General features: G+C 43.0%; 1 protein-coding gene across 2 annotated transcripts in view; it reads right to left on the bottom strand.

Annotated features, from left to right (window-relative positions):
* The window catches only part of acaca (acetyl-CoA carboxylase alpha), a 291,257-nt gene extending 271,091 nt beyond the window's left edge, over window positions 1-20,166 (bottom strand). For both annotated transcript variants that reach the window (XM_048557580.2, XM_059655196.1), the window contains exons 1-2: window positions 20,011-20,166; window positions 17,447-17,720 (exon numbers count right to left, since the gene is read on the bottom strand). In XM_048557580.2, coding sequence (XP_048413537.1) covers window positions 17,447-17,679 — 233 coding nt within the window. In that variant the 5' untranslated portion in view covers window positions 17,680-17,720; window positions 20,011-20,166. The remainder of the gene's footprint in view (window positions 1-17,446; window positions 17,721-20,010) is intronic.
* Window positions 20,167-25,397: the final 5,231 nt, after the last annotated feature.

A 25,397-nucleotide genomic window follows, 5' to 3' on the forward strand; every position in this document is an offset into this window, starting at 1 on the left:
GGAAGAGGTGCTCTTCTTCTTCTCAGTGTAGCTCTGTGCTGCTGCAGTGTGTTGTTGTCCATTTAAATAATGTTCTCATGCAACTTCATTTGTGCGTGTTACAGTAGTTACTGTTGAAACTCAGTACTTGGTCAGTGAGTGTGGCTTTTCTGCGTACCTTTGTTAGGAATTCCCCATTTGCCCTGCGTTCTACCATGACGTGCAGGAATGGGAGTAGTTGAGTTTTCTCCGCTTTTCTGGTGAATCTGATTCCGGTGAGGGTGTTGTTTGTTAGTTCATGAGTCTCGTCCAGTTTGGTCTGTTTAATGATGTCAAGGTGTCGTCCATGTAGCGTATCCATAGTTCTGGCTGGATTAGCAGAAGAGCTGTACTTTCAAATCTCTGCATCACTGCTTCAGCTATTAGTCCGGAGATCGGTGATCCCATGGGTATCCCATTGATCTGTTTGTACATTTGGGGTAGGCGAGGGCATAGTGGTATTATCACTGGACTGTTAACCCAGGGATCAAGATAATGTTTTGAGGACATGGGATGGAATCCCGCCATGGCAGATGGTGGCATTTAAATTCAATAAACATCTGGAATTAAGAATCTAACGATGTCCATGAATCCACTGTCAACTGTCCGAAAAACCCATCTGGTTCATCAATGTCCTTTAGGAAGGAAACTGCCATTCTTACCTGATCTGGCCGACATGTGACTCCAGGTCCACAGCAATATGGGTAACTTTTAACTGCCTTTTGGGCAATTAGGGATGGGCAATAACTGCTGCCTGGCCAGCAACACCCACATACTATAAAATGAATAAAGATAAGGTTAAGTGGGTGGTGAGGCATGGGTCCAGTAACTTCAGCATGTTGTCTGTGGAGATGGTGTCACTAGGATCTTGTTCTTGTTTTAGTAGTGTTGTCACGGTTTCTCTTATTAGTGGTATGTCTATTGATGTGAATAGGGCAGCAATGACAATCAATACCATGGTCTCGTCGTCATCTATTCTTATGTCCTTGATGGAGTTGAGGAACTCTTGGGCTGAGTGGATTGAGTGGGGTGACTTGTTGACGAGATGCCTCAGTCTCCTTTGTAGTTCCTCAGCTTATTTTGTGATGGCATGCCTGGTAGGGAGACTATGGGTCTAAGGGGTACTTCCGATTTACATATTTCCGGGAGGCAGTAGAATTGGGGTGCGTTAGTTCCTTCAGGTTTCATTCTGAAGAAGTCCGGAACATTTGAGTCTTTTTAGTGTGCTGAGAATCTTGTTGCCTAGTTGTGGTGTTGGGTCTGTTGACACTTGCCAGTATGTGTTCTCATCAGCTAGTAGTGCATGTGCCTTGGAGATGTAGACCCCTTTATTTAGTATTACTGTCAGGCGCCCTTTGTCTGTGGGTAGCATTGTGATGTTCTTGTCCTTTTTCAGTCCTTCTAGGGCATTCCTTTCCAATGTGTTGAGTTTGCTTTTTCTGGTCAGTGTGGGGATCACTGTCTTTCTTATGGTTTGCTGTGTTTCTTTGTTGATGCTGTTGGTCCTCAGCATGGCTTCCAGTGTGGCTAGGAATTCTGTGTTGTTTGCGTCTCTGGAGTTTATAATTAAGTCCACAGATGAGAACAGCTTTCTCTATGTCTATCAGTTTCCTGTCTGAGAGGTTTCTTATCCAGGTGTCTGCTCTGTTATTGTCGTTTTTGATGGGTGAATTTGGCTAGTTTGTCCCGAAGGGTGTGTCTTTTCCTGGCTCTTGTGTTTTGCTGTACATCGAACTCACCACAATGGAGTAGAGTTTTACCCTGGCACATGGCTGACTTATTAACAGGGTCTAAAACCAGGGCAGAGTTTTGGCATGCAACCTTAGAATACAGCTGTGACATCCAGCCAAAAAGGTCCCAGATTTGAACGCTATCTGACCTCAGCTGGGCAGCAGTACTTCTTTGCATCCCTGGGAAAAGTCAGTCAGCTCTCTTTTCCCTTGCTGAAAGTTCTTACATATAGGCATTGCGCCACAGGTGGCAAACTCATACAAGGGGAAGGCAATGACTTTGTGGTATTATCGCTGGGCTATTAATCCAGAAACCCAGCCAATGTTCTGGGGCCCCAAGTTCGAATCCCACCATGACAGATGGTGGAATTGGAATTCAAATAAAAGTCTGGAATTAAGAATCTACTGATCACCATGAAATCATTGCCGATTATCAGAAAAACCCACCTGGTTCACCAATGTCCTTCAGGGGAGGAAGTCTGCCACCCTCACCTGATCTGGCCTACATGTGACTCCAGACCCACAGCAAAGTGGTTGCTTCTCAACTGCCCTCTGAAATGGCCTAGCAAGCCATTCAGTTGTACTAATTGCTACAAAGGCTCAAAGAAATAGAACCAGGTGGATCACCTAGCAGCGAACTCGGCACTGGAAAAGACAATGGCAGAAACAGCCCTGTCGACCCTGCAAAGCTGTCTCACAGACTATTCAAGCAACAGCCTGACATAGTCATACTCACGGTATCATACCTTACAAACAATGTCCCAGACACCACCATCACCATCCCTGGATATGTCCTGTCTCATTGACAGGACAGACCCAGCAAAGGGAGCAGCACAGTGGTATAGTGTCGGGAGTGAGTCCTCGACATTGACTCTGGAGCCCATGACGTCTCATTGCTTCAAGTTAAACATGGGCAAGGAGACCTCCTGCTGATTATCACATACAGTCCTCCCTCAGCTGATGAATGCTCAATGCTGAGCAACGCTTGGAGGAAGTACTGTGGATGACAAGGACAGAAAATATATTCTGGGTGGGGGATTTCAATGTCCACCTCCAAAATGTGGCTCAGCAGCGGTACGACTGATCGAGCTGGTCAGGTTCTATAACACATAATTGCTAGACTGGGTCTGCGGCAAGTGGTGAGGGAACCAACAAGAGGGAAAACCATGCTTGACCTCATCCTTACTAATCTACCAGCTGTAGGTACATCTGTCCATGACGAGTAATTGGTAACAGTGGCCATTGCACAGTCCTTGTGGAGACAAAGTCCCGCCTTCACATTGAGAACAACCTCCATCATGTTGTGTGGCACTATCACCGTGCTAAATTGGACAGACTTCACACAGGTCTAGCAACTCAAGACTGGTCATCCATGAGGTGCTGTGGGTCATCAACATCAGCAGAATTGTAGTCCAGCACAATCTGTAACCTCATGGCCCAGCATATCCCCCATTTAACCATTACCATCAAGCCAGGGGATCAACCCTGGTTCGAAGGGAGAGTGCAGGAGGACATGCCAGAAGCAGCCCAGGCATACCTGAAGATGAGATCTCAACCTAGTGAAGCCACCAAACAGGACTACTTGCATACCAAACAGCGAAAACAGCAAGTGATAGACAGAGCTAAGTGAGCTCACAACTCACGGATCAGATCTAAGCTCTGCAGTCCTGCCACATCCAGTCGTGAATGGTTGTGGAAAATTAAACAACTCACTGGAGGAAGTGGCTCCACAAATATCCCCATCCTCAATAACGGAAGAGCCCAGCACAGCAGTGCAAAAGATAAGGCTGAAGCAAGCATTCACAGCAATCTTCAGCCAGAAGTGCTGAGTGGATGATCCAACTCAGCCTCCTCAAGTGGTCTCCAGCATTACAGATACCAGTATTCAGTCAATCGATTCACTCCACGTGATATGAAGAAACAGTTGGAGACACTGGATACTGCAAAGGCTACAGGCCCTGATAACATTCCGGCAATAGGACTGAAGATTTGTGCTCCAGAATTTCCCACTCCCCTAGCCAAGCTGTTCCAGTACAGTTACAACACTGATATCTACCCAACAATGTGGAAAATTGCCCAAGTATGTCCTGTACACAAAAAGCAGGACAAATCCAACCTGGCTAACTACCACCCCATCAGTTTCCTCTCAATCATCAGTAAAGTGATGGAAGTCATCATCAAGTGTTATCAAGCAGCAGCTGCTCAGAAATAACCTGCTCAGCAACACCCAGTTTGGGTTCTGCCAGGGCCACTCAGCTCCTGACCTTGTTAGAGCCTTGGTTCAAACATGGATAAGTGAACTGAATTCCAGAGATAAGGTGAGAGTGATAGTCCTTTACATCAAGGCTGCATTCGACAAGAGTGTAGCACCAAGGAGCCCTGGCAAAACTGGAAACAATGAGTATCAGGGGGCAAACGCTCTGATGATTAGAGTCATACTTCTCACATAAAAAGATGGTCATGGTTGTGCAAGGTCAATCAGCCCAGCTCCAGGACATCTCTGCAGGAGTTCTTCAGGATCGTGTCCTAGGACCAACCATCTTCAGCTGCTTCATCAGTGACCTTCCCTCCATCATAAGGTCAGAATTGGGGTTGCTTGCCGATGATTGCACAATATTCAGCACCATTTGCAACTCTTCAGATATTGAAGCAGTCCATGTTCACATGCAACAAGATGCAAAAAATATCCAGGCTTGGACTGACAAGTAGCAAGTGACATTCGTACCACACAAATGCCAGGCTACGACCATCACCAATAAGAAACCATCTAACCACCACCCCTTGACATTCAATAGTATTACCATCACTAAATCCCCCACTATCAACATCCTGGAGATTACCATTGACCAGAAGCTCAACTGGACTCACCACATTAACAGAGTGGCTACAAGAGCAGGCCAGAGGCTGGGAATACTGTTGCAAGTAACTCATGTCCTGACTCCTCATAGCTTGTCCACCATCTACAAGGCACAAGTCAGGACAGTGATGGAATACCCCCACTTGCCTGGATGACAACCGCACAAGAAGCTTGACACCATCCAGGACAAAGCAGCCCTCTTGATTGGCACTACATCTACAAAGCATTCACTCCCTCCACCACTGACGCTCAGTAGCAATAGTATGTACTACAAAAATTTACAAAAGATCCTCAGACAGCACCTTCCTAACTCATGACCACTTCCATCTAGAAGGACAAGGGCAGCAGATATATGGAAACACCATCACCTCCAAGTTCCTCTCCAAGTCACTCATCATCCTGACTTGGAAATATATTGCTGTTGCTTCACTGTTGCTGGGTCAAAAGCTTGGAATTCCTTCCCTAATAGCATTGTGGGTCAACCCACAGGAGGACTGCAGCGGTTCAAAAAGGCTGCTCGCCACCACTTTCTCAAGGGGTGGGCAACAAATGCTGGCCAGCCAGCCAGCCACACCCACATCCCACAAGTAAATTTTAAAAAAGCCCACACACCACTGACAGCTATTTGGATGAAATACTGGAGAACAATCAAATTAAAGCATTCACACCACAGCAAATATGCTCTTCAAGCCAGATGGGGAAAATAAGTAACAATGGTCAAGACAGCAAATCTAGTTTCCTACTCCTTGTTCCTCATCCAACAGCTCATTCCTGAACTGTGCAGTGCCATTAAAGAAGGACTGCACTACTTTGAGAGAGGAAAGAAGAAAAACTGGAAGAAAGAAAACAGATGTTGAGGGAGCCCTGACATGCTTGGCCTGTGGATATAGGCAGATATCAGAAACAACCTGAAATGGCAAACAATGACAGAGGCAGGCAGATAGACAGAGGACAAAATAAGAGCAGACCTATACACGTCAAATCATAACAAAAATAAACATTCACATTTCAACATACAATCATCCTAGTAGCAAGCCACTGGTTCATCTCGGGTACTACTGGTATTCCATACGATAGCTGTTCTCTGCACATTATCTATCAATGTACAATGGCTTTTTCAACTGTGGGAGAAGTCTAACATTTAGCAAAGAAAATACAGCACCGTGCACTCCCACACCACTGGGGACTTGAGACGGTGAAAACTTGTTCAATTGCTTTAATCAGTCCATTGCAAGCAGTGGCTAGAGGTTTGAAGCTGTATCGTCACCACGCTGCTTAATTTGTCAAGTGAGAACATTAAGTACTAAATGAAAACCATACGAATCAATGGAAACATAATTGACAGATGACACATCACTTAGGATGACCAGCCTATTATTTCACTACATATACATATAGAACTGGTTCAAGTAAATTATTTTTCAATTAAGAAAACAAAAACACTGCTGACTGTATTGTTCAGATACTGAATATCTTCAGCTATAACAAATGTTCCTCAGCTGCTAATTTGACCGTTTATAGAAAATTACATGTTGGAGTAACTGCCTCACTACCTATCAGAAGAACTCGGTTAGAGGAAAAGGATATTGAAATCAAAGCAAAATAAGTGACAGCAAAAATACTTGCAAAGTTTAAAATTCCTTGCATTCAACTTCTGCTATGGAATATTAGATAGGAACATATGAAATTCCAATGTGCTATTTTCACAACAGCTCTAAGCATTCAATGTCTCAATAATATACCAATTGGCCTCTATTGCAGTGGCAGTTCGAACAGTAATGTCAACATGGTCTTGTACAGCATATTATCCCACAGACAAGGTCTTAACCTTACTGATACTACATGTGCACTTTCAGCGGATCTGCTGGGAGATCCAATTAACACATTTGTTTTTAATGCAGCATGGTCTCAGGTGTTTGGTACTTTTCAGCAAATCATTTTTAGTAGAAAAATAATATCATGCACCAAAAAAGAACAGAAACCTCTGTCTCACTTGTCATGTAACTATTTCTAATCATAACACAAATAGGGGGTGCCACCACAAATTGGTGGCAATAGAAGGAACTATTTAAATGCAGTTGACAGGAATTGAAAAAAAAAATCCATATACAGTATACTGAACATCTACAATCATGTGACTGATTACCAAACATGAAACACATTTTCAGCAACAGCCTTAACTGTCTACAAAATACATTCATTCACTATAAATCAACCACTGTTTGCAAATTTCTGAATCTATGTCAAATGAACTAACAACAATTACCTCAGTGCCTAAATAGAACAGACGGTCTTGTAGCTGGATCACCAAAGGCAAATGGTAGCAATGTTATTGAACAAGAAGCCCAGGCTAATGTTCTGGGGATATGGATTCAAATCCCATCACGACAGTGAAATTTGAACTCAAAAAAATCCAGAATCAAAAGACTAATGCTGACAGTTGCAATCATTGGTGATTGTCATAAAAATACTAAATAAAAGCCAAAAGAACTGTGGATGCTGTATATCAGGAACAAAAACAAAGCTGCTGGAAAAGCTCAGCAGGTCTGGCAGCATCTGTGAAGGAGAAAACAGAGCTAACGTTTTGGATCCAGTGACCCTTCTGAGTTCTGACATCTGAGGAACTGTTCTGAGGAAGGGTCACCAGACCCGAAACGTTAACTCTGTTTTCTCCTTCACAGATGCTGCCAGACCTGCTGAGCTTTTCCAGCAACTTTGTTTTTATGTCATAACCAACAGTCTACCAATAGAGGGCATTGCTCTGTCATCTCTCTTCAAACAAGCTGAGGCCCAGTTCATACAACCCCGTGAAGGGAAGCATATCTACAATCCTTCCATGTTCAGTTTACATGTGACTCCAGACCCAGAGCAATGAAAAGACTTCATGATCCACTCATTTGAATTAAAACCACTAGAAAGCTGAAAAAAGGAAGGAAAACAGAAAAAAAAATACTTCTAGCATGGACCCAGCACCAAAAATGACAAAGGTCAAAACAACCCTGTCAACAGTGCAAAGTCATCTTTATCTAGGGATTGTGAGGGGATTGTACCAAAATTGAGAGAGCTGTTCCATAGACCAATCAAGAACCAGTACAACACTGCCCGTGATGTACGACTCTGTGAGTTCAGCGGCACGGTGGCTCAGTGATTAGCACTGCAACCTCACAGCGCCAGGGACCCAGGTTCGATTCCAGCCTTGGGTAACTGTCTGTGCAGAGTTTGCACATTCTCCCCGTGTCTGCGTGGGTTTCCTCTGGGTGCTCCGGTTTCCTCGCACAATCCAAAGATGTGGAGGCTAGGTGGATTGACCATGCTAAATTGCCCACAGTGTTCAGGGATGTGTGGGTTATAGGGGGATGGGTCTGAGTGGGATGCTTCAAGAGGTGGTGTGGACTTGTTGGGCCGAAGGGCCTGTTTCCACACTGTAGGGAAACTAAACAATCTAAACAGATACACTATGTCACAGCTAGTTCCATCATCATCCCTTGTTCCACTGGATGGTCAAGCACATAAAAGGTTGGGGTACAGTGGCATCCATTTGGGAAAGAGCTGCCCTGGGAGTGGTCAACATTGACTCCAGACCCCAAGTGGTCTCAAGAAATCAAATGATGCATAAGGAATAAAACTTCCTGACTTTCCTCTTCCTCAACCATCCCAGCCTCCTTCTGAGGTCCCCTGCATCCCAGGTGCAGTCTTCAGGCAATTTATTTCTTGATATTAGGAGAACTGAATCAACAGAAGACACTGGATGCTGAAAAAACTATGGGCCCTGACAACATTTTGATAATATTATGCTCCAGAATGGGCCATTCCCCAAGCAAGCTATTCCCATAAATCTACAACACTGGCATTTTGCCAACAATGTGAAAAATGGCTCAGGCACATCCTATGTGCAATAAGGAGTACAATTCTGACCTGGTCAACTACTGCTCCAGTCTACTCTAGATCAAAGTGATGTACCAGGTCCTCAATAGTGAGAACAAGCAGTTCTTGCAAAGGAATAACATGCTCACTGACGCATAGTTTCTGTCCTAGCATGACCACTTGACCTGGCTTCACTAAAGCTTTAGACCTAACATGGACAAAAAAAAAGATGAACTTCAAGGAGCCCTAGGGAAACTACAGTCAATGGGAATCAAGGGGGAAACACTTCATTGATTGGAGTAATAACTTAATACAAAGAAAGATGGCTGTAGTTCTTGGAGATCAATCTTTGATCAACCAGTTCAAATATGTCATGATACACTTCTGGAGTGGGCAGGACTTGAACTCAGTCTTTCTAGCTCAGAGGTAGGGACACTAGCAATGCATCAGAAGAGCAGGAAACCTTGACGTTTCGGGTCAGGACCCTTCTTCAGAAATGGGGGAGGGGAAGGGGATTCTGAAATGAATAGGGGGAGGTGGATGGTAGATGGATAAAGAAGATAGAGTGAGAGGAGACTGACAGGTCAAAGAGGCAGGGTTATGGCCAGTGAAGGTGAATGTAGGTGGGGAGTTAGGGAGGGGATAGATCAGTCCAGGCAGGACGGACAGGTCAGGGGGGCAGGATGAGGTTAGTGGATAGGGGATGGGGCTGAGGCTTGAGGTGGGTGGAATGGTTAGGGAGGCGGGGGAATTGAAATGGTTCACAACTGGAATATAAACTGTATCCGCTGTTCCCGTTGTGACCTCCTCTACATCGGGGAAATCAAACGGAGGCTTGGGGACCACTCTGCGGAACACCTATGCTCAGTTCGCAACAAACAACACCACCTCCCAGTCGCGAGCCATTTCAATTCCACACCCCCACCCCCCAACTCCTTAGACAACATGTCCATCCTGGGCCTCCTGCATTGCCACAATGACGCCATCCGAAAGACGCAGGAACAGCATCTCATATTTCACTTTGATACCCTTGGGCTGCAGAGTTCCCGTGTGTACTTCACAAGCTTCAAAATCTCCCCTCCCCCGACCACACGCCAAAACCAGCCTAGGTCGTCCCCACCTCCCTAACCATTCCTCCCACCTCGGGTGTGCAGAAATTTCAGAAGCTTTATACTCTTACACTGCATGTCAACAGTCATTGTTAAGACTTTTGTAGAAATAATTACACCTTGGGTACAATCCTGGTGGAGAGAGCCAGAACCTCCAAATGGATTTTCAAACAACAGGGAGAAAAAGTTAGCAAAAGAAGTTAACAGAAAAAATGGCTAGAAATTGAACCAGGCTGAAGCATGTAGAGTGAGCACTGTAACCTTCCAAAGATAGCTCGTACAGTTTCGTGCATTCCAACTATGTCTGCTGTTTGATAAAGCAGCTCAGAGGTTATAGCAGGAGATTATGTTCAGGTTCATGACCTAGTTCAGCAAACACCCAAAGCTTTTTTGAGCTTGCGAGACAGATCGGATGATCAGATGTTGCATCACAATTTAAAGTGGAGGTCTGAAGAAAAGATTAGACCTGGCCTTAAGTAACCTCTGCTGACTAATATTTAACAAGATTGTATGTTATAAAACTAATGACTTGACCCAGAGTCAAGCCATATTTGCACCCTATCAAAGTCATTGATTCGAGTGAGGGAAATTACTGCTGCAAGAGATTGAGGAGCAGCAGCTTTACAGGCAAAATGCAGAAGGTGCAGTGTAGTGATTAATAAGAGTCTTCTCTATTGTAATATAAATTGGCATAATATCAGTACAGGATAAGTAGATGAAGGAGTTCCAAACTGTATACAAGTAAATTTTATCAATATGCTTCCAGCTCAGTGTGGAAGGAGTAACAGGTCAAACTCGAAGAATGAAGTAGAGGAAGTACAGTACTATTCAGAATATTTAGAGAATAGTGATCATGTTATCATCAGATTTAGAAAAGATTGCAAAAAAAAGGTTCATTCAAATACAAACATACTTAACTGGAGGAGGACTAACTTCAGCAAGTAGGAAATGGACACTGAATGGATCAAAGGTAATAGCCCAAACAGCATAGTACCAATGAGAAATCTTCAAAGAAGAGACAGTTGAGTATGAGCAGGAACATTTCCTGGCATGGGTAAAAAGAATGCCATTTAAAGCTAGCGTACCTTCGATAACTAATGGTAAAGAGATTAAAATGAAAAGAAAAAGAAGGCTTATTTATAACAATTAGACAATCATATTACAATAGAGAACAAGGTTCCTCATTTCTAGTGAAGCCTGGTGCATTTCTTAACTTGATCATGCCGTCTGCTGAATATAAACATGCAGAGACAATCAAAATTTAAAAAAACACAAACAGGGAGTTCAAGAACAAATTAGGAGCTAACATATTTGGGGAACCAGAAGTATGATGGAACAAACAGAATATCTTGTCATCAAGGCAGAGCTCATGACCATGATACAAAATGAGAAATTTACATTTGTCTTCAGGATAAGAATATAGTTCAAGGACAGGAGACAATGGAGATATTAAAGAGGATAAAAATAATCGTGCACCTCCTGCCACTGCACTGGCAGAGGAAATCAACACTGCTTGTGTCACTGACCTGACCTGAAAGTCAGTACTAATTCCACCCATATATGCATGTGCAATCCTGCTACTGTCCAAGGAATCACCTGCATCTTTGTGCCACTTGTAGCTCCACTAAGGGTCCTATTCACCTATTTCACTGAACACCTTTAACACCCACCGCTGACATTTCAGCACAACCCAGCTCCCCGATCTGCTCTCCAGCTTGACCTTTCACTTTGCAGCCTGCTCACCACCCAACAGCAACCTCACTGGGATTGTCCTGTGGCTGGGTCTGCATGGCCTCCCTCTCAGCCACCACCTTTATCCACCATTCTCAGTGACAACGCACAGTGAGGTAGCATAGCGGCGAGTGATTGGGAGAAGCATGGATAAGTGTTTGGAATGGGGGATCCTAGAATTTTAACTAATTTAAAACAATTGAAAATGCATTGCTCTTAATCTTAAATACAGGAAACTCACTGCAGAGTCATTTGAAGGAAGGTCTCAGCCACTGCGACCCACAGCCAGTGAGCAGTCCCCCTGCAGTTGCAATAACAATAATCACAACCAATGTACTGTGTATTATGTGAATGTACTATAACCAACTTTGCAGATGACACGAAAACTGGTGAGAAGGCAAGCGAGGATGACACAATATGTTAACAGAGGGATATAGCCTGATTACATGAGTGAGCAAAAACCTGGCAGCTGGAACACAGGGTGCATACATGAGGATCAATGGTCGGCACAACATTGTGGGCTGAAGGGCCTGTTCTGTGCTGTACTGTTCTATGTTCTATGTTATACACTTTGGTAGGAAGAATTAAAGAGGTGAATATTATTTAAATAGGGAAAAACTGCAGAAAGCTGCAGCAAAGAGGGATTTTCACAAAAAAAAGCTTGAACCAAGTTCATCAGGTACTGGTGAAGGCAAATGGAATGGTGACATTTATTTCAAAGGGAACAGACAATAAAAACAGGAAGTCTTGCTTACCTGCACAATGAACTAGTTAGACAACAATGGGGTACTGTGAACAATTTTCATCCCCTTACCTCAGGAAACATGTACTAGCATTTAATGCAGTCCAGAAAAGGTTCACCAAATTGATCTTAGGCATCGAGAGATTTTTTGTGATAGACTTATAGAATCTCTACAGTGTGGAAACAGGCCTTTTGGCCCAACAAGTCCACACTGACTGACTGAAGGGCATCCCACTCAAATCTATCCCCTACCCTTTCCCTGTAACTCTACATTTCTCATTGCTAATGCACCTAACCTATACGTCCCTGAACATTCTGGGCAATTTAGCATGGCCAAGCCACCTAATTTTCACATCTATGGACTGTGGGAAGAAACACAGAGCACCCAGTGGAAACCCACACACAGGGAGACAATGTGCAAACTCCACACAGTCAGTCACCCGATGGGTGGAATTGAACCCGGGTCCATGGCACGGTGAGGCAGCAGAGCTAACCACTGAGCCATCATACTTCATTCCTTGAGGCTGATGCCTCTGACCACTCAGCCATCCTTTTATGAGAAGAGTCGATTAGGTTGAGCTTGTACTCGTTGGAGTTCAGAAAAATGAGAGGAATCTTCATTGAAAAATGTAAAGTTCTTAGACAGGTTGTCAGCATAGATGTGGAGCTGTTACATTCCCTTGTGGAAAGAGTCTAGGACAAGAGGGCAAAATGTCAGAACAGGTTGTCAGCATAGATGTGGAGCTGTTACATTCCCTTGTGGAAAGAGTCTAGGACAAGAGGGCAAAATGTCAGAGTAAAGTAAGCATACTTAAGACAGAGATGAGGAGGAGTTTTTTTTCCTGTGGAATTGATTACTGTAGAGGGCTGTCAATGCTAGGTCATTAATTATATTCAGGGCTGAGATAAACAGATTTTTAATCATGTAGGGAATCAAGGGTTATGGGAATAAGGCAGGGAAGTGAAGTTAAGGATTATCAAATGGTCTCAGAGTGACAGAGTGGACTTGATGGGCCAAATGATCTACTTTGGGTCCTATGTCTTATGGTCTAAGATTAAATTAAATGGATGTAAGTGTGCAGTCATCATCCAGTCCACGTGGGATGCTCTCTAACTTAATGTCCCTTGGGAGTGAAGTTAAAAACTATAGATACTCCAGCACATTCTTCCAATACCTCCTGAATATGTGAGCAGTGCCAGAGAACTGGGAAGACATAAAAACATGACATTTGTTTTTAATAAAAAAGTGGTAAACTCAGAAAACAGGTGAGTCAACCCAAAGTTCAAACGTGAAGATAACTTCTCAAGACAATAATCCCATTCTAAACAAATTAGTACTAGATAAAGTATAAGCTAAAGAATTAATGTCAGCAAGAATTTGTTAAAGGCATGTTCTGCTTGACTAATGTCATATGATCTCACCAACTGTTTTAACACTTTTCCTTTCTCTGTCAATACATATAAAGCTACACAAGACTCTAGAAGCTAGCCTGAATATCTAGACGTTTCATTAAAGTGTGACAAACCCTTCCCTTGGATTAATGGCTTTTTATTATTGAAATAATCACAAACTAGTTCCTACTGGACTTGTAGACTTCCCAGCTTCAGAGTGGAATTCAAAAAACAGATGTGGAGAAAACTCACTTTATTACAAGGATTTGCAATGGATGTGTCATTATGGCGTGCCAATAGCTAATTTATCACAAACCATTTCCAATAACATTGAAAACAGAGACTGCAGTCACATAACAAAAACTATGTTTGTGATAACAGACATTTTTGGGAGTAGCAGTAAAAAGAACAACAGACCCAAACCAACAAAGAAACAAGACTCTACTTAAAATCCTTCAAGTGACATAGAACCAAGGGCTGGCCTATTATCTAACTATTAGAAGAACCAAACCAGTGACTCAATTGTTCCTCAACTAATGTGAAGCCAAAGAAATCTGCTACTGCAATTAATCCACCCTCAAACCTTCTACTTCTATTTCTTCAGAAAATCAAAGAAGTGTAGGACAATATTTCAAGAATTCATCTCAAGAAAAGCAAGTGTGACAGTGATTGTTTTAGACTTTTAAGACACAGGTGCATGCTGCCTTTTTGATAATCATCTGTTTTTAAACTGTAGGTCTATGTGACTGTGAAAGTGGATACTGAATACATCTTGCATATTAAATATTAAGTTTTATAAAATGTTTATAGATGTTTCAGGAATCTTGTCAGTGTTCTTAATAGCAACAACCTCTGAGTTAAAATATTTTTAAAAACCCCTTTTAAAACACAGCTATCTTTGGTCATTCAAGAAGTGAGAAGAAAAGAGAAACTATCCTACTTTGTCTCCTATCTCTAACACTAACTTGATCAAGTCATTTGTCTTTAATTTACTCATGAGACATGGCATCACTGAATGGTCAGCATTTATTGCCCCAATTGCCCTTGACCAGGTGAACTGCTTGAAGTCTTGAACTGTAGCCATCCACGTGCTGTGGGTTGATGCACTCTGCCATGAGGGATGGAATCCCAGGATTTTGATCCAAAGACAGTAAAGGAACAACAATATATTTCCAAGTCAGGATGGCGAGCACCTTGGAGGAGAACTTGCAGATGATGGTGTTCTCACACATTTGTTGCTCTTGTCCTTCAAGATGAAGTGGTTGTGGGTTTGGAAGGTGCTTCCTAAGGATCATTGGTAAATTTCTCCAGTGCGTCTTGTAGATAGTACACACAGCTGCTACTGAGTGTCTGCGGTGTCAATCAAGCAGCCTGTTTTGTCCTGAATGGTGGCTAGCTTCTTGACTGTTGTTGAAGCTGCACTCATCCAGGCAAGTGGGAAGTATTCCATCACACTCCTGACTTGTGTTTTGTAGCTGGTGGACAGGCTCTGGGGAATCAGGAGGTGAATTACTCACTATAATTACCGGATAGAAGAAACAAGGAAGTATGGATACAAAACTGACTACGGTACAGAAAGCACAGCAGTATTGAACAGTTGCTTATTAGAGTGTGGGGTGGCATATCTGGGCCACTACGCTTTTTGACGTACATTAATCAAGTGAACTTGGGCATGCACAACATAATGTCAAAGCGTGCAGATGATACAAAGCTTGGAAAGGCAGTAAACCACAAGAAAGATCAGAACAGACTTCAGGCGCAGATGGAGGGAGGGTAGACTAGTGAATTGTTTAATTTAACACAGAAGCGTGAAGTGGTGCATTTTGGCAATAGAAAAGAGAGGCAATGTGAACTAAACAGTGTAGGTTTAAATCATTTGCAGGACAGAGACCTTTTGGGACAAGTTAATAAGGCTATTAACAATCATATATGATCCTTAGCTTTATTAATAGAGGATTAGATTTCAATATTTAGTAAGTTCTATGAAGCCTTATACTGGTGAGCTCTCAGTTGAACCATGTGTTCATCTCTGGATGAAACACTTTAGCACAAATATAATGACCTTAGAGAAAGTGTAGAAGAGATTCACTAAAATGGTATCATGGATGAGGGACTCCAGTTACATGATGGGAATGGAGTAGCTAAGATTGCTCACCTTGGAGAAGATTATATAGTACCATTTAAAATCATGAACGGTTTTGATGAAAGCAATAAGGAGAAACTGCTTCCAGGGGCAAAAGGACAGAGAACGAGAGGTGAGAGATTTAAAATGGTTGATTAAAGAACCAGAAGTAACACAAGGGAACTTTTTAAAGCAAATAGCGAGTTGATGTAATCTGAAATTCACAATCTAAAGGTTGGTAGAATGAGATCCCAAATTTATATTTACAAAATAAATGGATGTAAAAAGTTTATTTCTCAATCTGTTCAGAGGGACTTGAACCCTAGCCTCCCAATCCAGGGGTAGAAATGCTACCTCTGTGCCATAATTTATGTGAAGGAAAAGAAAATTACTAAGCCTCAGGAAGAACTGAGAAGTTGGATCAATTAAACTGCTCTACTAGAAGCAACTCAGGCCTCCTTTCATGCCAGGTTCTATCATAATGAGACATACAAGGAAATAAAAGCTGATATTTCACCTTGGTTTTTGAATATTTCTTCCCATTCCATATGGGAAGGATGTGGCACATATTTCATTGCAGGCAATTAGCTGCTCTGTTATTAACCATTCCAATCAGTAAAGGAATGTAGCATAACTTAGGCAAACATCCCCTGGATTTATCCCAAGGAACACTATAATTAAATTATACACTGACATTTCACTGGTTTAGGTGCACAGCAATGCTATTTATTCCAATCTATTTGCCTCCAATAATTTTACTCCCTGCTACAAACCACACTCCCACCACTACACTGCACCTCCCCAAAGCCCTGCCAATTTGTCCCCCAAAAGTCTTAACACAGTGGAATACTCAGCACAGCACCCTGAATAGGTACAGGGTCTGATGTTTCATGCTCGTCATGATGCAGCATAGAAAATTAATGCCAGCAGTCTATTCAGAGAAGTCAAGTTGTACACTATCCAAGAATCATTTCACATTTATACTGCGCATCATAATGCACACATGTGCACCTGCACAAATTTCAAGAAGAATTAAATTGAGCTAATTCTATTTTCCTTTTTTCTAAACCGGGTCTCTCAGGTCAACTATAAATTTGGCACTGCTGGCCTGGCTGAAATCACTTAACTCAGCAAAGGCCAGGGTAGGCAGCCGTAATTGTCCAGCAACTAAAATGAGATAAACTGGAATACCAGGGGAAATTCTCAAAATTAGGTGGACAAAGACAAAATAGCTCACTCAAAATTCTGCCACTAAATATCGTGACTAGAAGGGACACTGATGAGCCTCTGGCAAGGAGACAACATTTTTCAAGGGTGAAATTTTCTCCTCAGCAGTTACAGATACAAAAATATCTCGTTCCCGCATCTTCTTTACAATTGCTCCATTTAGTTTACATTGTCTCTCTTTCTAACAACCAAAATGTATCACTTCAAACTTCAGTGTTTAATTTATCTGCCATGCACTTAATCAATATACCAGGCCGTCTATATCCTCCTGCAAGTGTGTACATAACTCCGTCATTATTTACTGCAGTTTCTAGCTTTGTAGTCATCGCCAAACCTTTACATTATGTTCTATACACCTAAACAGATTCCCCAACAAATGAAAATGGAAAAAAGATACTGTATTTTACTAGCATCTTTATTTTCTGAAGTAAAATGCAATGTTCAGTAGTTATTCCTGTATTGCTAAGGATAAAAACAGCGTTAGGTCCATGCTGAAAAGAGGAAAATATACAAGCAGCAAGGTCGTAATGCCTAACATCTTGATTACAGCAACTGGCTTTATAGGCAAGGGAATGATACAATACCATGCCTCAAAATCAAAATGGAGCAAAGCATTTCACGTGATCAGAGAGACAACATTTATTCTGACATTACCTCATCTGTACCGCAAGGCTATCATGACTCAGACCCAGGTCAGACAAGCTGTCGGAGTTTATAGAAGAGGGTGATAACGATCGTTCCTTGTCTTCCAAAATATCTGATTTGATGCTGCTCGCTCCAATCTCATCCTCAGAGTTGTCCTCGGACACGGAGCCAATGATGAACTTGGAGTGCTGGCAGATCGGCTGCAGGTCTGGAAGTGTGGCTGCTGGATCCTGATCTGACATTGCTGCTGCAAACAATGTGCACTGCCAGGCAGAAACCAGGGCTGAAACAGGACAGGAAAACTACAATCACAAATAGAGGTAAAACTTTAACGAAGAGAAAGGCAATGATGGTCTACTTATTGCAAAATGAGGCTTAAGCAAGAATCTTTCTGTCGCTCTACCATTCTGCGATTTAGATCGGCTGAACATGCATGCAATTCAATATCTTCCACCACTCAGGCATGGATCTCTACCTTAAAAATCCAAGTCTTTGCTACCATGTAGAGAAGTGTCACAAGGTGCTTCACAGAGGCATTAAAAGATGAAAGGCAGGCATTGAGCTAAAGGATGAACTAAAATATGTTCAAAAGAGGTGGGTGCCTAAAGCAAGTTTTAAATAAGGAAAGGAGATGGAGTCAGAGGGATTTGGAGAGAACATTTCAGGGATCAGGAAACCGACAGAAAAAGGCAGATCCAGCACAGGTGGAGTGAAGAGAAAGACAATGCAGGTATAGCCGTTACAAGACAACCCATCTGGGAATAGAAGGGCAGGGAAGCTGCAGGATTTGGGCAGATTATGCAGATGGGGGAAGAAAGTGGTCGTAAATGGACTTAAGTACAAGGATAATAATAATAAATTTAAGGTTTTAAGGAGCTGGGAATCAAAGCAGATTAGCAAGAGGTGAGTGGGATGATCCAGTCTTGGATGCAGGCAGCAGAGATTGAATGTGGTGAAGTTAATTGAAGTGGAAGATGAGAGGCCAACCAGGGGAGAAGAGCTAAATCCAGAGACGGTAATGGCACAGAAAAGGATTGCAACAGGGCCAAGGGAGGGATAGAAGCAATGTATTGCAGAGGCAGAAGTGCAGCAAAGCATACATTCAAGACACAATGGTGAAAGTGCTGGTAAGATGGGGAGAAATCCAACAGTTAGTGAACGTTCCACAAAGTTGCTGGAAAAGCTCAGCACGTGTGAAGGAAAAAACAGAGTTAATGTTTTGGGTCTGGTGATACTTCCTCAGAAGTCTGAGTTATGATTCAGGTTACTGGACCCGAAATGTTGTTTCCTTCACAGATGCCGCTAGACCTGTTGAGTTGTTCCAGCAACTTTATTTTTGTTCCTGATTTACAGCATCAGCAGTTCCTTTTGGTTTTTTAAAGTTAATGAACACTTTTGCTTTAACTCTGCCACAGGTAATCAAATAGTCATTTGGTGGTACAAAATTCTTCAGAATTGCTGGGAAAAAAGATACATTTCAAAGCTTTTTGTCTTGCACTTATCAGGACATGCTGCAAAAATAAAATTCACAAGGAGTCAAACCGATATTCATAATACGAGAAATGAGTACTGACTGGTCAGTGACTAGGAATTTTTAAACGGCCTGTCCCTTCCACATTCTTGCACTTGTTGCAATTGAGCAAAGTGGCAGAGGTCCCACCTGTTTTTCTAACTTAGCTGCAATTCAGCAAAAGAAAACTGAATGTCGCAACAACAAAAAACGAAATCCCCTCCAAAACTGAGTTAGTGTTGTGCTAGACAATGGCACAGCTTGGAATCAATGTTAAATGTTCAATCGCTGACTGTATACCACCCACAGCAATCCTGAATCGCTTAAAAGCACTCCTAATTAGATCCAGGAGCTTTTTGTTCCCACTAACGTGTTCCGTGCTCAATCTAAATCTGTCGTTCCTAGGAGTAATCCAACCACCGTGCTGAAGTATACAGGATGTACACACAGCCAGTTGCGTTTTGTGAAAAAGCATACAGCCTTGCTGACAGAAATTAAGGCGATAACGACCCCAGTGAGTTGCAGTCACACCACGGTTTTAAAGTGTTTGGGCCAGATGCCGGTTGAAAAATCACGACGAGATACCACGTGTCTTCCCAGAACCATTTTCCATGCAGCATGGTTCCTGAAATCACTCGGGCATCCGTTTAGATCCCAAGAGGGGGGTTTAAACTAACATGTGAAGAAAGACTCAGCTGCTCAGTCCCAAAGACCAGTAAACTGGCATTGCCCAGGCCTCACCCACTCCCTCAGCCTGTGCCCGAGTGGAGTCTGGCTCCCTCCGCGGTCTCCTATGAACTGGATCTCATCCATTTTAAGTGATCCAGACTTGAAAGGGGAACAAGGAAGCAGCATCAACGCCATCGTGCACCTGCAGCCCCCAGCACATCCCCACTCGCTGAAGCGAGGACACCGGCATCGATAAACTGGATCCCCGGTCACTCTACCTCCCATCTCCTTTTAAACCGCCTCAAACTTGATAATCTCCAGCACTCACTGACTCCTCAAGTTGAAGGATGCTACAGGCGGCCCCAGGAGAGGAGAAGCCACCACCGCTACTCACCCGGCTTAAACAATCCGAGGAATTCTGAATTCGACAGGGAATCGCCGTCCAGGCTGCTCGTTTTCGCTGGATGATGAGGGGAGGGGATGGCGGTTCCTCCGGTGACAGCAGCATCAGCCGGTGGCGTGATTCTGAGGTTACTGTCGGTCACTCACCTCCGACCCCGCAACGGCCAAGCCCGCACCGCCCCTTCGCCGTCTGCGCCATCCCATTGGCTCGTTGCAGGTCCAGCCTTCCCTCCGCGCTGTGGGGTGCGACCAATGATGTGTCATTGCGATGAAGACGGCGTTACGTCACAATCGAACCATGAGGGTCAGAACGGAAAACTGGTTCTGTGGGAGAGAGGCATTTGTAGAGTCTGAGAGACAGAGATAATGGGAACTGCAGATGCTGGAGAATCCGAGATAACAAAGTGTGGAGCTGGATGAACACAGCAGGCCAAGCAGCATCTCAGGAGCACAAAAGCTGACGTTTCGGGCCTAGACCCTTCATCAACTAAGAGACAAGGAAACGTATCTGGAGTCTGTGAATAGGGTGGACGAGACAGAGAGGGACATTTAGAGAGTATGAATTGGGAAGAGACAGGGAAACGTGTATGGAGGGGATGCATGCGGAAGACACAGAGAGGGTGTTGGGGGAGAGTGAATGGGGAAGAGACTTGAACTGAGAAGGCCATTGGGAGATTGTGAACGGGGAAGATTCTTAGACTCGTAGAGGGATATCGAGAGAGTGTGGATGGAGAGAGTCTAAGAGAGGCATTGTGACTGTGGATATGAAGTTAGACAAGGAGGGAAATTGGGAATGATGGGGAGATAGGGTGCGACATTGGGAGAGTGCGAATGGAGGGTTGACTGAGATAGGGAGAAGGGCATTGGGAATGTGGGAATGGAGGGTTGACTGAGACAAGAGCATGGGAGAGTGGAAGTGGACTGTTGACTGAGACAGGGAGAAGGGCATTGGGACTGTGGGAATATGGTGAGCCTCGGAATGGATGCAAGAGAGGCATTGCAAGAGCAGAAATGGCAAGAGCCTTAGAACGCGAGAGAGGGAGAGTGGGCACTGGAAGTGTGAGAATGCAGGAGAGATTAAGAATGGTAGAGAGAAAGGGGCATTGGCAAAGAAGGACTCAAGAAGAACCTTGGAGTTGGAGAGACAGCAATTGCAGAGAAAGGGAAATGCAAGGGAGCAACTTGGAAGGCAGAAAACCAAGTAAGAGAGTGAGGGGATGAAAGGGAATCTGGGAATGGGAGAGAAAGTGTGTCAATGGTGGAGAGGATGGGAATGAGAGTGAAAGAATCTGTGTGTGAGGCACTGTAAATGGCATTTATTAAGAGTGATGGAATGGGGAACTGGGAGTGAGAGAGAAAGGGAATGAAAATGAATGGTGTGCTAGGGACAGGAACAAATGTATAGGAATGAGTGAAGAAATGATAAGCAGGGAGTGACATGGAATGAATGTGAAAGGGAGGATCTGGGAATATGGGAGAGTGAGGTGGAATAGGAAAAAGAAAGATAGAGGGCTGTTATGGGGAGTGAGAAAGAGACAGAATGAGAGGGGGAGTTGGAATAGGAGAGGACATGGGACAAGGAGAGAGTGGCAGAAAAGGGAAGGAATGACCAGTGGCGAGAAGAGAAATTGTAAATGTGAGGGAAGAAAGAGAGAGAAACTGAGATTTGAAGGTGACAAGGAGAAAGAGCCTGAAAACGGGAGAGGGACAGTGAATTGTAGATGAGGAGCAGAGAAAGAACGCAAGAAGAGAAAGACTAAGAAAATGGAAGGAACAAGAAAATGAGAAATAAAAAACAGGAGAGCAGGGAATATATAGACAAAAAAATGAGAAATGCAGAGAAGGCAAATGAGGGAGAGTATTGCAAAGTTTTCAGAAATATTGGGAGTGAGAGGAAAAAGTATCAGAAGGGATGTGGGTAATGAGAAAATAAGAAATTAATGAATTGGAGATAGGGAATGAATAAGAACAACAACAAAAGAAAACGGGATGAGGTGAGCAACAAACAAGGGAGAATAAGAGATCTGTGGGAAGACCTAGCAAACAAATAGGCTGGAGAACACAATGAGGAGGGCATCTGATAACAGGGATGGAAGAGGAAGGTGTGTGAGTGGGTGAGAGCAGGTAATGAATAGGGAACATGGAGAAAAGAGGTGGTGCTGATTGAATGAACTGGAAAGAAAGGAAGTGAAGAGGGAGTGGAATATGATAAAGTGGGATATGAAAAATAAAGTGACATTAATTTGAGTTGGAGTGCAGGGTGGGGAAGGCAATATGCAGTGATGATGAAAAAGCACAGAATGGAAAAGAAGTCAAATTTAGATGAGAGAGGGAAAAATAAAGAGTTCTGGGTATAATGAATGGGCAAGAAAGGCCAACAGGAAATGAATAGAGGAGTGAGGTGTAAATCAGGGTTAGAGTATGGAACCATAAAGCTATACAATGTAGGGCCAGAATTAGGCCATTTGGCCTATCAAGTCTGCTCTGCCATTTGATCATGGCTTATATGTTTCTCAATCCCATTTTCCTGCCTTCTGGTAATCCTTGATCCCCTTAGCAAACAAGGACCCATTTGTCTCAGTGTTTAATACACTCAATGGTTTAGCCTCCATAGCCTTCTGAGGCATGAGTTCCACAACTTCACAACCGTCTAGCTGAAGAAATTCCTCAAACTCAGCTGTAAATCATCATTCCTTCACACTGAGGCTGTACCCTCAGGTCCTGGTCTCTACGACTAGTGGAAACATCTTCTATCCATCCACTTTATCCAGCACTCTCAGTATTTTGTAAGTTTCAATGAACTCTGCTTCGTTGTTTTAAACTCCATAGATTGCAGACCCAAAGTCTTCAATCAGGACTCTTACGACAAGTCTTCAATCTAGTAAACCTCCTCTGGACCCCTTCCAGTGGTAGCACGTTCTTCCTTGGGTATGGGGCCAAAAACTGCTCACAATATTGCAAATGTGGTCTAACCAGAGCCTTCTGCAGCCTCAGCAGTACATCTCTGCTGTTGTATTCTAACTGTCTTGAAATGAATGCTAACGTTATATTTGCCTTCCTAATTGCCAACTGAACCTGCACATTAACTTTTAAGAGAATCCTGAACTAGGAGTTGCTGTTGTACCTACCAAAGTGTATAACCTTGTACTTTCCCACATTATATTCCATGTGTCACTTCTTTGCCCACTCAGATACCCTGCCCAAGTCTTTCTGCAGCCTCCCTGCTTCCTGAATACTGCCTGACCCTCCACCTATATTAGTTGCAAAGTTTGAAGAAGAGACAATGTCTTTAGTTCCTTCATCTTGATTGTTAACAAATAACGAGAATTGTTGTGGTCCCGGTAATGACCCCTGCAGAACTCCTCCGGTCACCAGCTACCATTCTGAAAAAGACCCCTTTATCCTGACTGTCTGCCTTCTGCCAGTCAACCAATCCCCTATCTGTGCCAGTGCCTTGTCCCTAACACCATTGGCTCTTGTCTTATTTAGCAGACTCCTGTGTGGCAACTTGTCAAAGACCTTCTGGAAATCCAAACAGATCACGTCCACTGGCTCTTCTTTGTCTAACTTGCTCGTTATCGCCTCAAAGAATCCTAACAGATTTGACAGACATTGCCTTCTCATTGACAAAGCTATGCTGACTCAGTCCTATTTTACCGTGCACTTCGAACTGCTCCACAATCTTGTCCTTAATTTTGGACTCTAAAATCTTACTAATGTCTAAGGTCAGGCTAACCAGCCGATTGTTTCTTGTCTGCTGCATTCCACCCTTCCTAATCAGGGTTATAACATGTGCCATGTTCCAGTCTTCTTGGACTCTCCCCTCTCCCTATCTTCAATGATTCCTGAAAGATCATCACCAATGCCTCTGCAATCTCCTTCACAATCTCTGTAAGAACTCTGGGGTGTAGTCCATCTGGTATGAATGATTTATCCACCTTCAGACCTTTCAGCTTCCCCAGCACCAGTCCTTATTGATGGCCACTACACTCTCCTCTGCGCCTGAGTCTCACGAAGGTTTAGTGTGCTGCTGGTATCTTCACGATGAAATCTTATGAAAAGTGCCTACTTAGATCCTCAGCAGTTTCTTTGTTCCCCATTACTACTACTACAGCCTCATTTTTCAGTAGTCCAATGTCCACTCTTGCCTCTAGCTAACTTTTTATATCTCCAAAAATAGTCTTGCAATCTTCTTTTACGAGAGTAAGCAAGCCCGTAGTGTATCTCATCTTCTCCCTGCTCATTGCTTTTTTGGTTATCCTTTGCTGGTTTTGTAAAGCCTCTGGCTTCCCAGTAATCTTAACTACATTTGCATTGTTTACTTTTGCTTTTCTGCTGTCCCTGACTTCCTTTGTCAGCAGTGGTTGCCTCATCGTCCCTTGAGTATGTTTCTTCTTCCTTGGGATGAATTTATGCTGTGTTTCCCAAATTACTTCCAGAAAATTCTGCTGTTACTGCTCCATTTTTTTTGCTATTTGTCTTATACTAATTGTTCTCATTTTACTGCTGGTTTGTATCAAGAGAGGTTGACTCATTTTCGTTCTGCAATATGGCAAAAGCTTTCATTGGGTGTGCTTGTAAACTTGAAATTAATGTCAGTGATACAAGCTGTATATTTAACACGTTGCTACAATATTCCTTTATCCTTTAATCTAATTAGGAATTAACGTGCTTATTTTAAGTTGTGTAAAATCACAAATAGAAGAATGGTATGCAAACATTCATGATTTAATATTGAAACAATAATTTCTTGCTTTTAATTTTCCAACCTTCAGTTTACTTCTAGATGCTCTCAGAATGACCTTGCCCACGTGGACAACAGTTTGGCAGAAAAATTACTGAGTTTCAATATTAAAAATTGAGTATGAAGAAACAATTCCTTATATACAACCTCTCAATGCATCTTATCATAGTATGTATTATAACATTGTGCTCTCATACAAAATGTTCTATCGTGTCCACTTCATAAGTCAGAACACATTGTCCCTTCTTCTTTATGATGCTGTTTCTCCATTTGTTAATCAAATTTCCCTGCCAAAAGTCAGTACTGTGTGGATTATACCTGTGGTATCTGGAAAATCAGTTCTTATTGCTGCCCAAATATCTGTCTCATAGTAAGTGGTCACATTGTTTTTGAGATTCCAATATAGTTGTAATATTCTGGCAAACGCCTTTGTGAGTAAAGACCAGCAGTCCGAAAGACTCTGTTGCCTGCCGGGTGTCAAGATTCAGGACATCATCTCTGGGCTGGACAGGAACTTGGAATTCCATCATTACAAAACTGGAAAGAACTGTGGATGCAAGGCAAAAAATGTTGTGGAGGAGCTTCTTGCTTTCTTTACCTATTATGGACCAGCTAGGGAGGTTCAGTCAGATGAA

The sequence above is a fragment of the Stegostoma tigrinum genome, chromosome 27 (genome assembly GCF_030684315.1).
Source record: "Stegostoma tigrinum isolate sSteTig4 chromosome 27, sSteTig4.hap1, whole genome shotgun sequence".
Classification (NCBI taxonomy): domain Eukaryota; kingdom Metazoa; phylum Chordata; class Chondrichthyes; order Orectolobiformes; family Stegostomatidae; genus Stegostoma; species Stegostoma tigrinum.